Here is a 12746-nt window from a genome sequence, read left to right on the forward strand (position 1 = left end):
TCAGAACACTGCAGTTTCATGCCACTTAGATGAGATCATGCTTGTCCTCTTGGGTGACGATAGTGAAATGATTTTGTGTAGTCTGAATCTTCTCAGCAAGAACACAATTAAATTAATTTGGCAGTCCTAATGATATTGACTGCAATGATGTACAATATGGGAAATAAAAGGTCACGTTAGTGGAGTATTTAGTGGATAGGTCTATTTCAATGTATAGTGTGGACTGATCGCTTTTTTTGTGTAATAGTGCTGAGGCTTTGTATATGGTAATATAGCAATTTACTCTCTTTGCCTTGAAAATGGTTGGTTTGCTTCAAATACACAAATTAGGGAAATACACAAATTTGAATATCAATGTATTAAGTGATTTTAAGCCTGGATCATTTTTAAAAAATGAATGTCCAATGTGTTCCTGTATCAGCTCAAATACGCCAATTTAAGTAACTTCATAAAATCCTACTTGGCGTGTATACAGAAAAATTGCTTGATTGGGGAATTGTGAGCAGGATGCTTGGTGTTAAGGGTGGGAGCAAGGCAGCAAAGTTTGGTGACTGAGGTTGAGCTGTGTGTAACAGAGGAAAGTGCAAAAATTAACTTGCCTTTTATGATGTGGCAGGTGATATATGCCAGGCAGACCAAATCCACAAGGGAAACTCTGCCACACTATCACAACGGTTTTGCAATTTGTATTTATTGCGAGAAGTTTTGCGCACTGAATTCAGAAGTAGAGTCTACTAACACCTTTAGAGATTTAAAAAAATTAAAATAAAACATTAACAAAAAATAACTTAAATGCTTACATAAGATTACAGTTGCTTGTTATTATAAATCCCAAAATTCATAATTAACCTGATTCCCAACTACACACCCCCTTTAAGGCAACGGTCCAAAATAGATTTTAAATTTAAAATAAACAATCCAACAAGGTTAGCACAACACCCACTTGACAGTGGAATCCCAAAGGCTTTCAGCGTAACTTTAGTTATTGGACACAGCAGGCTTCTGCAAAAGTTGTGCTTTACGCGGTGTACCTTTTCAAGATGTTACATGGTCACCCCACATAACCTTCCATTCTCCTCCTTTTATATATGTTTCTCTCTCTCTCTCTCTAATGTGTAAAATCCCATTCTTCTACATGGCTTTGGAAATTTACTTTCCCATCATACAAAAATCTTTCATGTTGTCAATATGGTCAGTACCTTTGGAGAAAAATAAACATACTGCTTGTCCTTGCTTACCTTATTAGTTGTAAACATCCTACCATTCCTTTGAAAATCAAACAACTCCCCACTTATTTTAAAATGCAAACTTCATTCACACATCATTTACTGACTCTTGGACCCTAACTTACTCATTAGCATTTCAAATCTTTTTACAACTGATTCTTCTGATAGTTTCAACCTTGTAGTCTATCTGACTCTAATTCAATTAAATCAGTCACACAGACAGAACCATCCTCACTCATCCATAAGCCGACAATAATATTGTAGTTTTGAGACACTTTAACTCGAGCTGCTGGCAGTGTTGGGTTTGAGTGCATGTGTAGTATATCTCAGTTCTGCTCCTTCATATGCCACCTGTCAGTGTTTTACACTTCAGTGCCTTTCAATAAAACAAAAGGTTGTGTTACAGTGGCATGGTGGTGCTTTAGTTTATTGTTGGAGATTAATCCAGCTCTCTCTGATTTCTTCATCTTGCTTTGCTGTTGAGATGCTAAGAAGGATGCTTTGTGAATCTGATGGGGAGATCGGGAAGACTAGTCAATTTAAATGCCTCCCTGAAACTTAGATCTTGAAAAGATATGACTGAGAACTGAAGCCAGGTTTCCTATCTGACCCTTCGATTGGGGTTAAAATATGGTCAAAAATGACGATGGTGGTGGAGGGAGGAGAACATTCAAAGGAAATCAGAGGCTCAACTTAACGACTTAGAACTCTGAATGCAGAACACACAATTAGCCCTTTCACCACAACAAAACTAGTGTATACCTTCCCTGAATTTAGCCCTGTTCATTCCCAAATAACTATTGTTTCGTTTCTTCTGACGTTAGTTCTAAATGGTCAAGGAGGGGAAAAAAACTAATGAAATCCTCTTTATTTGCTACAGAGACGGTCTTTAAATTCAAATCGCTGAAAAAGGCAGCTCAATTGGCAGTCATAAGCAGTCTTGAAAAGGTAAGAGTGACTTTGGCATTTTAATACTAGTCGTTTTGTGGACAATCCTGTGGATGCAAGGAGGTAATTTGACTGGCTGCTGTGTGGATAGTAACTGAAGAGTTCCAAGATGCATTTGTCTGCTACTGAATCCATGAAATTACAGGCATATTTCAATTAATTGCGTGGAGGCCTTATGATTAAGGATTGTTTTTTTTAAAAACTGAAGTTTTGACCCATAAACAAATCAGGAAGACCTTTAGAAATGCTTTTTATTTAAATAAAATACTTTCTTGTTTTTCAAGATTGAACCTTTTTCATTTAACTTGATTTGTGATCCAGTGTTGCCTGTGTTGTTGAAAGAAAATTCCACATGACTACTTCTGGCTTATGAAATCTGGCTTCTTTGAGAAGGCGACGATATCTGTGCTATTGCAGTTAAATGGGAATTTGCTCCTGTAGGCATTCCGTAAAGGGAATGAGATTTGAATAATTCCAATCATCAGAGGTGATCATAAGTCACCTTTGATTGGAATTGCTCAGATTTCATTTCCCTCTGTGGGACTACAGTGACCATGGGACACATCGCCCAATCCTCTACTTATCCTTTGTCTGTTGTGATATTGACCACTGCAGGAACTTAGCCATCACCCTTTTGAATGCTTCTTTCAAACCTGTGCTTGCACCATGCGCCAGCAACTTGTTTCAAAGATCACTGACCCTGTGCAAAGGGAAACCTGACATCTATGCTTGCAGAACTTATGCACATGTAACCGATAAAGAACATCATTGTTAGACAGTGAAATTTTTTTCTGCAAACCCCTTTCTTGTTCATCCCAGCATTGGCTACATACAACAATTTGCTTTCGAGAGGTGGGAGATGAGCTGCTCCCAGGCTACTGTTTATTTGGCTCTAACCAGTTGCAAGGAAGTATACGCAAGTGGCAAGTGGCATCTCCTCAAATCAGAAGCTTGTGGAACATTTCTAATCTGATTTTGAACACAATTTGCAGAACATGTGAACGCTTCTATTAGAATTGCACTGGATTTTACTGTCATGGGTATCTTTTTGTGGGACAAAAGGTTATCAAAGGTACTTTTACACCTGCCTTACAGAAATCCTTGTGCCATTAACTGCCATGTAGAGCGCTATACCCAAAGACAACCACGATCTAAACTGCTTGATTTCCTTATAATTAGCCGCTGCGATATTTAAGCTCGAGTGTTTCTGGCAGCCAATTCGGGCAAATCCAGCTGCCAGATCTGCAACCCTGGTTGGAAAGCTTAATGTAAAAACTGCACTGCATGAAACTAGTCGTCAGCCAGGGTGGCTATAATGGCAGTAAATGTTGTCTTGGGTATCAGTTGTGGCTCAGTTTGTAACACGTTGGCCTCCGAGTCAAAGTCATGTTCCAAGGACTTGAGCACAAAATGTTCCTGGACTTAGAATCAGGTGTAGTACTGAAGGAGTGCTGCACTGTTGGAGGACCGTCTTTCAGATGAGCCTTAAATCATCTGCTGCCTTGGGTAGAAGTAAAAGATCCCAAGGCCCTACCTTGAAGGAAGTGTCCTGGCCAATATTTATCCCTCCACCAACATCACTGAATTAGGTTATCGTTATCACATTGCTCTTTGTGGGACCTTGTGTGTGCAAAATGCTGCTGTTTCCTACATAACTGTGACTACACTTATTTAAAAAGTACTTCATTGGATGTTCGGCACTTTGGGACATGCAGTGGGAAACTTTGGTCAGCGTTTCTGTTCCTCAACACCTCTTGGGAAAATATGACTTATATGCCTTTTCCCTTCCTTTTGCGCGCTCTCTTCCTCTAATTGGCATGTTCTTTGTGCATGAAGTATTCCAGCAATCAGTGCAGCTGTGCCTTGTTTAAACTTTCCACTAATGCATCCGTTGTATTTGATTATCTGCCCGAGCTGGGATTTGAGCTGAGTGGTCTCAAAATCTGCAGCATAATGAGTTTACATGCAATGTTCCACTGATGTGAGTGATCTGCAACCAATGAGAGCGCACAGTGTTGGGCTCCATCACCAGTGGGAGCAGTGATGTTGGTCTATGTGGGATAAAAGGTTTTCATATTTTTCAAAAGGCAGCATTTCTTTAAATATTGACAGAATATTGCACATTAATGCATTGAATTTGTTAGAACGATCTTTACAGCACAAGTGAAGGTTTCAGAAGTGCAAAATTGTTGGCTGCTGATTCAGATGCTATCTCCTAAGGTAATTTCTAATTCAATCATTTTCTTTCAAGTTCAAATAGTTACAAAATTTCAACTTGTTTTAACCTATAGGCATTTTGGAATTGGGTGGAAAATTATCCAGATGAGTTTACCATGCTGTATCAGAGACCCCAGCTTGACCTTGCAGGTAAGCAATGCTTAAAAGTGACGTCAGTGCCTTCAATATTTGGAATGTTCTAACAGAAGAGTTCATGCTACTGCGGTGGGGGGAAAAGGTGGATATTGATGCAATGTTAAACTTGTATTTCCTTGGATATTGTAGTGGTTGTGTTTACTTGTATTTGCAATCTCACCCTATTCTCTGAACCAGAAAATGTAAATTTATAATACCAGTCAGGCTAGTGTGGGCAGATTTCTATTTTGTTTTTTGCAAAATCTGAAAGGCATAGGAAGTGCTTGGAAAATTACTCATTCACGTTTTTGTGATTATCTGGTAAACAAATGATGAAATGAAAGTAACCGAAGGGCAAGTACAACATGTGTGCATTCATCGACATGAAGGATGCAGTGGTTGAAAGAGAAGGCTCACCACCATCACCTCAGGTCAGGGCAGTGAGTGCGGTTTTGCCAGTATCTCCCACATCCTGAGAACACATTTTTAAAAAGTAAAAGATTTTGGACTGTCTAACGATGTTGAAACATCTCAGTGCTTCAAACAGTGGATTATATTCGGAATGTACGATCTGACTCAGGACACAGCTATAAGCTGATGCTTATTTGGCTGATGCTTTGATATCAAAATGTGGCATTTGTTCACAGACAGAGGTGGCTGATAAGCAGTTAATAAAAATGAAGGAATGTAGATTTATTTACTCTCTTGCTAAAAGTGGCTCTCAAAAAAAAATGTTGAAATTGGAATTGGTAATTTGCTCAATATCCAGTGGGGTATTGCATTTATTAACTGCATTGTGGAAAGTGAACTGCACGTGTCTGCTCCATTAAAAATGTTTTAGTTTTGTATCATTGATTACTGCCACAGATGGAAGTGCATTCAAGGCACTGAACCTGTTCTTGTACACTGTCCTAACATAACTCATACATCCAAAACAATTCTCCATGAGTATTAGTTTTCCTCTGCAGTCTCAAGTGGTTTGAGTACATTGAAAGCATTTTGGCATTTATGACCTTAGCAGGTGCTGTATATCCATGGGATGTGGAGCAGTGTGGAATATCTGGTTTTTAATCAAATAAATTGTAATGCGCTGCAAGAATTTTCTACATGCTTATATTGAACAAATTACTATGTAGTTTTCAATGAATTCAAATTTATTGCTGGGTTTATGTGGTCGACTCATTTTCTCATGTATTCAAAAAAAAAATCTGAAACTATTTTAATTGGACTCGCTAGATTTGCTCCCAGCACAGTATCACTTTGGTGCATTTATATCTTTTTGCACTTTTTCTCTCTTATCTCAACCTTCTTCGCACCCTAATAAAGATTGTTCGGAGAAGCTGTTTGACCTTGTGGATAGCTTTGCTGAAAGTGCCAAACGGAAAGCAGCGGTCTGGCCTTTGCAGATCATCCTCCTTATCCTCTCTCCTGATATTCTGCAAGACATCTCTAAGGAAGTGGTTGAAGAAAGCAAAATGAACAAGGTAACTTTAATTTTTCCCATTTTTTTGAAGATGTTGGCACCTTTCTGAAAGGCGCAGTCCCTTGGATTTTACTCAGTTGCCCTGCCTGTGAACCTTGATGGTGTGTGTCAGAAAGCTTTTTAACCAAAGAAAACATTGCAGGTAAGTAAGACCCTGTTGTCATTTGGTGTCCAAGTGGGCAGTTTGCAGCAGGCATCATTGGATAGTGAATCAGGAGCAAAAATTCTGGCTAACTTTCTAATTGGAAATTATTGTAGTGCCCTTATCACTGTTACCAAACTGAAATTGGCCAACGCGAGTTTGTTCGGTGTTCAAGGCTCCTGGGGTCTGTTTGGTCAGCGTCTGTTGCTAAATGAAACCCATGACTTAGTTGGTCAGTGCAGATCAGATAAACTTGGTGAGCCCATTGCAGATTTCTTCTTGGATTTATGAGCCATTTATTTGAATATTTTGTAAGCCCAAGATAAAATAACAGATTCCATATCCACATTAGCTAATTTTGTGCGTTGATCACCATAGTGCAAATTGATCCATTGAAACCTGACTCCTGGAGGACTGAGACTTAAGTTTTTGGGGAGGGGAAAGTGCAAGTTTGCCCCTGCCTACTTACACCATACTCTGAACACAATTATATGTTGTTGCAGGCCATTGGTGTAGCATTGACTCTACAAACTCCACAGTATTTCCTGTTTGAAACTGTGTATTGTTGTGGAGACACTCTGAGCAGAGGTCTTGCACTTCACATAAAAAGAGGGAAACGTTGGCGGGTGAGTCATCCCCAGCTACTCTTCTTCATTAAGCGCCCATTTGGAAAGCTGTAGAGTTCCGCCTGTGGGTTGTTTGTTCCACAGATGTGGATGAACACTCAAGGGGAAGGAAAGAATAAATAAGACCGACTGGGAAAAAGTTTTTTATTTTTGGCAGTGTTGTTTTAAACTAATTGAGGGCTGCAATTTTTTTTAACTGCAAATCATGCCTTGTAAAAAGATAGATTAGACCTCCTAAAATGATATGCAGTAATGTATATTTACAGCCTTGCAATTGTGACAGTTCAACTATACCACCAGTCCTTTTTGTTTCTCTGAATTAAATTCTGTAATTGATTCCTAATTATGGTCGTGATTTTTGCTGCAAACCTCTGTACCGGTTGAAAAATAAATGTCAATTGTTGAAAAATTCCATTCAAATCCAGTCAGATCTCAGGTGAAAAAGCAAGGGTCTAACGCACTTCTGTGTAGTTACTTGCTGTGCAATTTTTTTTTTTTTAAAAAGCGACGAGGAATGCATGTCCAGTGACTCACCCAGTATCACCCTGTGGACTTAAGGGACCTTGCTTGGTCACACCACCATTTGGATGTTTTAAAAAAAAAAAGTCCACTGTGCCATTTGCATGCATTTTACTTCATGTTTTAAGCTATATCTTTAACAAGCAAAGGCATTCTGTATCATTGCTGTTAGCAGAATGACTAAACAGCTAGAGAGCAGTTGCTTGCTGAGTCATTGGTGGCAATTTCTTACATAACGATGACGAACATGTAATCATAATCATATGATCTTTGGCCCCTATGAAAACACTCGAGCTAAGGGAATAATCTTGTCTACTGTGGTTTGTTGGAATATTTAGAAATATCACAGATTCTGAATTTTCTCTCATCCCCTTTAAACCGCCCACCCCTCCTGCCCCTCACCACCCAGGTTCTTGCGAGGGAATAAAGGTATCGTTTATCTCTTTCAACTTTGGAAGCAGAAGTGGTGTGAGACTGTCAGGATCCTGTTAGCGTATGCCCATCTCCGCAACTGGAATTTGACCAGTTCTAAAGCAGGAGATAAAGACTCCTAGGATAATTTTTTTTAAAAAAGGGAGCTTTGAATGGAATCTGTTTTATGCTGAAGGTGTAATTTTTCTGATCGACTCCCAACAAAAAAATGTCTCAAACACAGCTGGCATGGTGGTTCCCATTATGTGCCCCTCAAATGTAGTTTAACATAAACCAGTTCAGGGAAAAGAGAATGACAATTTAGTTCTTCTCCCTTCTACCCCAACACCAAACCCCAACACAAACGCATTTCTTCCCTCCATTGCTTTGTGGCCCAGTTTAGTGCCTTGGCTTCAGTTTAGTGTTGTTTTTTTTTTTAGCTGCCATTTTTATTTTCCTCTTGGAATGGATTTTCCTCTTGTAATGAATCTGATCCAAGGCCAAAGAAGGTTGGTTTGTAAACTAATAGAATGTCAGCATTTTGAATTGTCTCACTGCTGCCTTCCTAATCTTTGCACAGAAGTTGTTCCTGGATAACCTAAAGAAAGCTCTTGCTGGTCATGGTGGTAGTCGGCAGCTAACGGAAAGTGCTGCAATAGCCTGTGTTAAACTTTGCAAGGCGTCCACGTACATCAGCTGGGAAGACAACTCTGTCATTTGCTTTCAGGTTCAGTCCATGGTCGTAGATCTAAAGGTATGGAATTTCTGCTGCATGTCTTAATTTTGTTGAAGAAGCGCCAATAGATGAATTGAGAAATGGGGATTAGATGATAAGCATGGGTTTAAAAGCCTGTAAAATATTTGGGGAAGGGCAAATTGAAGAAACAGTTGTCTCCTTCAATATGATTCTGCCACGATTGTTAATGTAGCTCATTCCTGCGTGAGCATGCTGCATCATGAAGGTGAATGACATAGGTCCTCACTCGCAAGTTCCTCGAATTCCTGGAGAATTTAAAAATCTAATCGAATATTAATGTTCTGCTTTGAGCAGTTCGAAGCAACTCAGTAAAGGAAAGCATTAACTGTCCTACGTGATAGGTGCCCTTCTTGATTTTAACATGGCTCACCAATTCCCTATCATTAGCATGAAATAGACACCAGGTGAGGCATTAGCTAAGGACAGTCATTGATTGTTTGCATGCCATTCCTCAAGTATTCTAACATTTGAAAACCAGAAGGTGTCACAGTGTGAGCCGAATGTCACCTCTGTGTGCAGACAGGTGATGTCACAATGTCTCAATTCACTGTTCACCAAGGCAGTTGAGTACAGGTTACAAGTTGAAACTGTTGTGGATGTTTTAACACAGTGGATTGTTGGATTGTAGTTAGCAATGGTTTACCAATAAGTTACTGACAAGATTTCACAAGTGGACTGAAGCCCGAACATGTGCTTAATTGAGCAAATTTCCATAACTCAGCGCCCTCTTCCTCTTCCCGCACCCCCCACCCTGCAAACAATATTTGAAGGCCACGTGACAAGCCTACCCCAAATTCCAACACCTTCTGATGTAGTGCTACAAAGACTTTAAATTTGAAAAGTTACAGGAGCCAGATTGAAAAATATATATTATCATGGAACAAAAGTCCTTATCCACCATTCCCCGATAGGCTGGACAGGGAATCTGTTTCTAGATTTCTGCTAATGGCACCCTGGTTACTGAAAACTGTCTTTTGACAAATAGTGACTGTCCCTCCAACCCCCTTGTGCCTCTTTGTGGTGAGGAAGCACCTGACATCCATTTACTGCCTCCTGGGTTATAGAAGATTGCCTGCTCGCCACCCTCCTTTCATACATTCCATTTCTCTGTGACGAGTGTCCAATTTAATTGTGCGATATGTTTAATAATAGGATAAATAGATATAACCAAGGTTTCTGATTTTTGACTTTGATGCAAAATAGAAATCTAAAATTAGAGTTTAACCAATAAAGCCCTAAAGACGTCATTGCCTGCTTGCTCTAGTTCTGAAGTGACGCACACAGCCACTTTCTTGCTTAACATTGGACGCATCACCTCTCCACTTTCAGACAAGATTGACCAAAATGGCTGTGTCATGCAAGGCAGCTGATGGGGGTCAGGTATTGAGGAGAGAGGCAATGATGCCTTTCAGTACTTTTGAGTGTAGTTATATGTGTTTTACTATTTGCTGTTCCTTCCAACATTGTTCGGATTAAACCCAAAACTGTTCGGAAACTTTATATTTGACCTAAATTAAGAAAGCATAGAAAACTCCAAAATCGAAAGCACTAATAAGCTGTGTTTAAAGGATAAGTGTGGCGCAGAAGTGAGAGAGTATTTGGCATTGCATTTCCTTTCTTATTTTTTGGCTTTACTGGGAGCTTTCAAATTGATCAAAAAAAAAATCAACTTTTTACTAAGCTTCATCTGATAACTACATTATATTATTACATCTATAGTTCTTTGTCTCAGTAATTGCTTTGGTCTGTTGTTATTTCACAGACCCTGTTGTTTAATCCTAGCAAGCCTTTCTCCAGAGGTGCTGGCAGCCAGAGTGCAGATGTGGATCTCATGATAGACTGTTTTGTTTCCTGTTTTCGCATCAACCCTCATAACAATAATCACTTCAAGGTATCTGAGTATGCTTCCATTCTGCTTCAGGAAAGTTTAATTGTAATTTTCTGTGATTTCTGAGATGAGCATATTTTATGCCTGGTCTACATGAAAGAGTTTGAATAAGTGACGTTAGTATGAAGACCTACTGGAAAAAGATAAATTTTACATCACTAGGACGATGAATCAGGATTAAGATGGGGAAGGGCTAACCTGAGGATCCTGCTGTGTACTGCATTTGTCTTTCTAATGATGGGAACAAGTTGACTATGTTACTATTCCCTGTCCTCATTGCCACCATGATAATGCAGGACAATATGATCATTGCTGTCAGCTTGGATATGTGCATATGGTTTTGAGCTGCTTCCATGTGGTACATCTAGGGGATTATGGAGGGATGACATTTGCTAGTGTGTAAGAGCAAAGGGAATATGAGTTGACCATTCAGCCCCTTGTACATGCTCCTTCATTCAGTTAGATTTGGGAGCAATAAATGAAAATGCATATGTCTCAAATGCCTGAACAAATGGTTCAAATGCTAGTTGCTTGGTAAAGAAAAACAGCTGAGAACTTGATGGAAAAAAAATATTATTAAACTGAGCAATTTCAACTTTCTAAACCACCGGAGCATCTTCATGTGGGGTTTAGGGGAGTTGATTCTGTCTAATAGCGGAAAAAGTGTCTCCTGTTTCAGGCAAACAAACTCTATTTATGATTTTTTTCAGTACTTTGATGATTCAGGATGATACTAAATTTGTTTTAATATTGCGAGATTGACAAGCTTACGATTGCTTTCACCAATTCAATTTATTTATAACAGAAACGACAGAGGTCTGCTGATCTCTGCACCAGGCTCCTTCACTGCCTCCCACAGCAGTGGGAACTGCTGCTAACATTGTTTTTTGTCTGCCTTTTGTTGTTGAGAAGGTGATGGCTTCTACTCATAATTGTTTGTGTAGCTGGTGAGAATGTGAAACTCACTACACGGAATGGTTAAGGCGATTAATGTGGATGCAACTAAGTGGAAGCCTATGAGTATGTGAGGGAAAAGAAATAGGAGGATATGTTGATTGGGTGGGAGGAAGCTCGTGTGGAGCATAAAAACTGGAAACGGCCTGTTTCTGTACTGTAAATTCAATGTAACTGGACAGCTTGCAAGGCCACTTCAAAAGGCAATGAGTTAACCGCAGTGTGGACTAGAGCAGGTGTTGTCCAGTACATCAGTCACTGGCCATATGTGACCAATTGGGAAATCAGATTACATTTGACTAGTAAATTGAGAAAAAATAGCAAATGATGCTGTTGTTTGGCACATAATCTCTATTGATATTTGCATGGCTTATGCATGTGTACTTGAAACTTTGTGCACTTGGTAAAATGGAAAGCAGTGTGTGCAAGTGTTTTTGATCAGTGGTTTGCATCCTTTGATGCAAATTGGCAGTTTGTGTTCATTAAATAACTATATACTATTCTGAATGCATGTAACTTACTTACTAAAATTAGTGTATGTGCTTAGTGTTATTGTGGCCACACCTGTTGAGTAGTAGCGGCAGGACCCCAGAAGGATGAGCTAGGTGGGTTTTTCAACAACCTAGCAGTTTCCACGGCCATCTTCCCTGGTGTTAGCTTATAAGTTACCCACTGATTGCAATCATTGCCAAGCTTGCCATGGTGAAGTTTGAACTGGCGACATTAGCATCAGTAGTCATTCACTAGCGGACCCACAAAACCCTTGTAAAGGCTTTTGATTGTCGAGGAGCTTTATAACTTCAACGGTAGAAGTATATTGGTCAGTATAACAAAGCAGGAGATGCACGAAGCCATAAAATATATATCTCAAGAATAACAGTGGGTCCAGCCTGTAATTGGGAGTTCTGTTGATCTTGAGTACTGTCCTGGAACTATGAAGTACATGACTGGATAAATTGCTTTAGTGATGGTTGTGTAGTAAATATTGGCCATGGCATTGGGAGAACTTCACTGTTGTTTGAAAAATGCTTTGGATCTTTTATACCCACCTCTCCCCATTATTGTCTTGAAGTGTCAAGCCTTTGGAGATGAGTGTGAACCAAAGACCTTTTGACATGCAGGCATGAGTGTTAGCGTTGAACCAAGGGTAATGTAGCTAGGGAGTGTGGTGTTCTAATTTCACTCCATCTTCCTCTGAAAAAGATTTAAAAGGGTGTACAGTGATGATTCAGTCATGATGCATTCTATTCCTACTTTGGATTGCAGCATTATGCTTTTGTAAAGGATAATGTTCAGTTTTACAGCGGAGAAGGCACCCTAGCTGTCCAAACGCAGAGGCAGAATTCCACTGCTGTGGGCAGAATATGAAAAGTAACCCAGTTCTATTTAAATGGGCGATTTCAAAGGTAATTTTTAAAATAGCTCTTGGGATGTGATTGA

The 12746-nt window shown here is 39.5% G+C and overlaps 1 protein-coding gene across 7 annotated transcripts in view; it reads left to right on the forward strand.

Annotated features, from left to right (window-relative positions):
• nf1a (neurofibromin 1a) overlaps positions 1-12746 on the forward strand; it is a 283175-nt gene that overhangs the window by 49566 nt on the left and 220863 nt on the right. For all 7 annotated transcript variants that reach the window (XM_078548137.1, XM_078548140.1, XM_078548138.1 and 4 more), the window contains exons 6-10: positions 2107-2174; positions 4466-4541; positions 5853-6010; positions 8288-8461; positions 10227-10355. In XM_078548137.1, the coding sequence (XP_078404263.1) occupies positions 2107-2174; positions 4466-4541; positions 5853-6010; positions 8288-8461; positions 10227-10355 (605 nt within the window). The remainder of the gene's footprint in view (positions 1-2106; positions 2175-4465; positions 4542-5852; positions 6011-8287; positions 8462-10226; positions 10356-12746) is intronic.

The sequence above is a fragment of the Cetorhinus maximus genome, chromosome 9, assembly GCF_964194155.1.
Source record: "Cetorhinus maximus chromosome 9, sCetMax3.hap1.1, whole genome shotgun sequence".
NCBI lineage: Eukaryota > Metazoa > Chordata > Chondrichthyes > Lamniformes > Cetorhinidae > Cetorhinus > Cetorhinus maximus.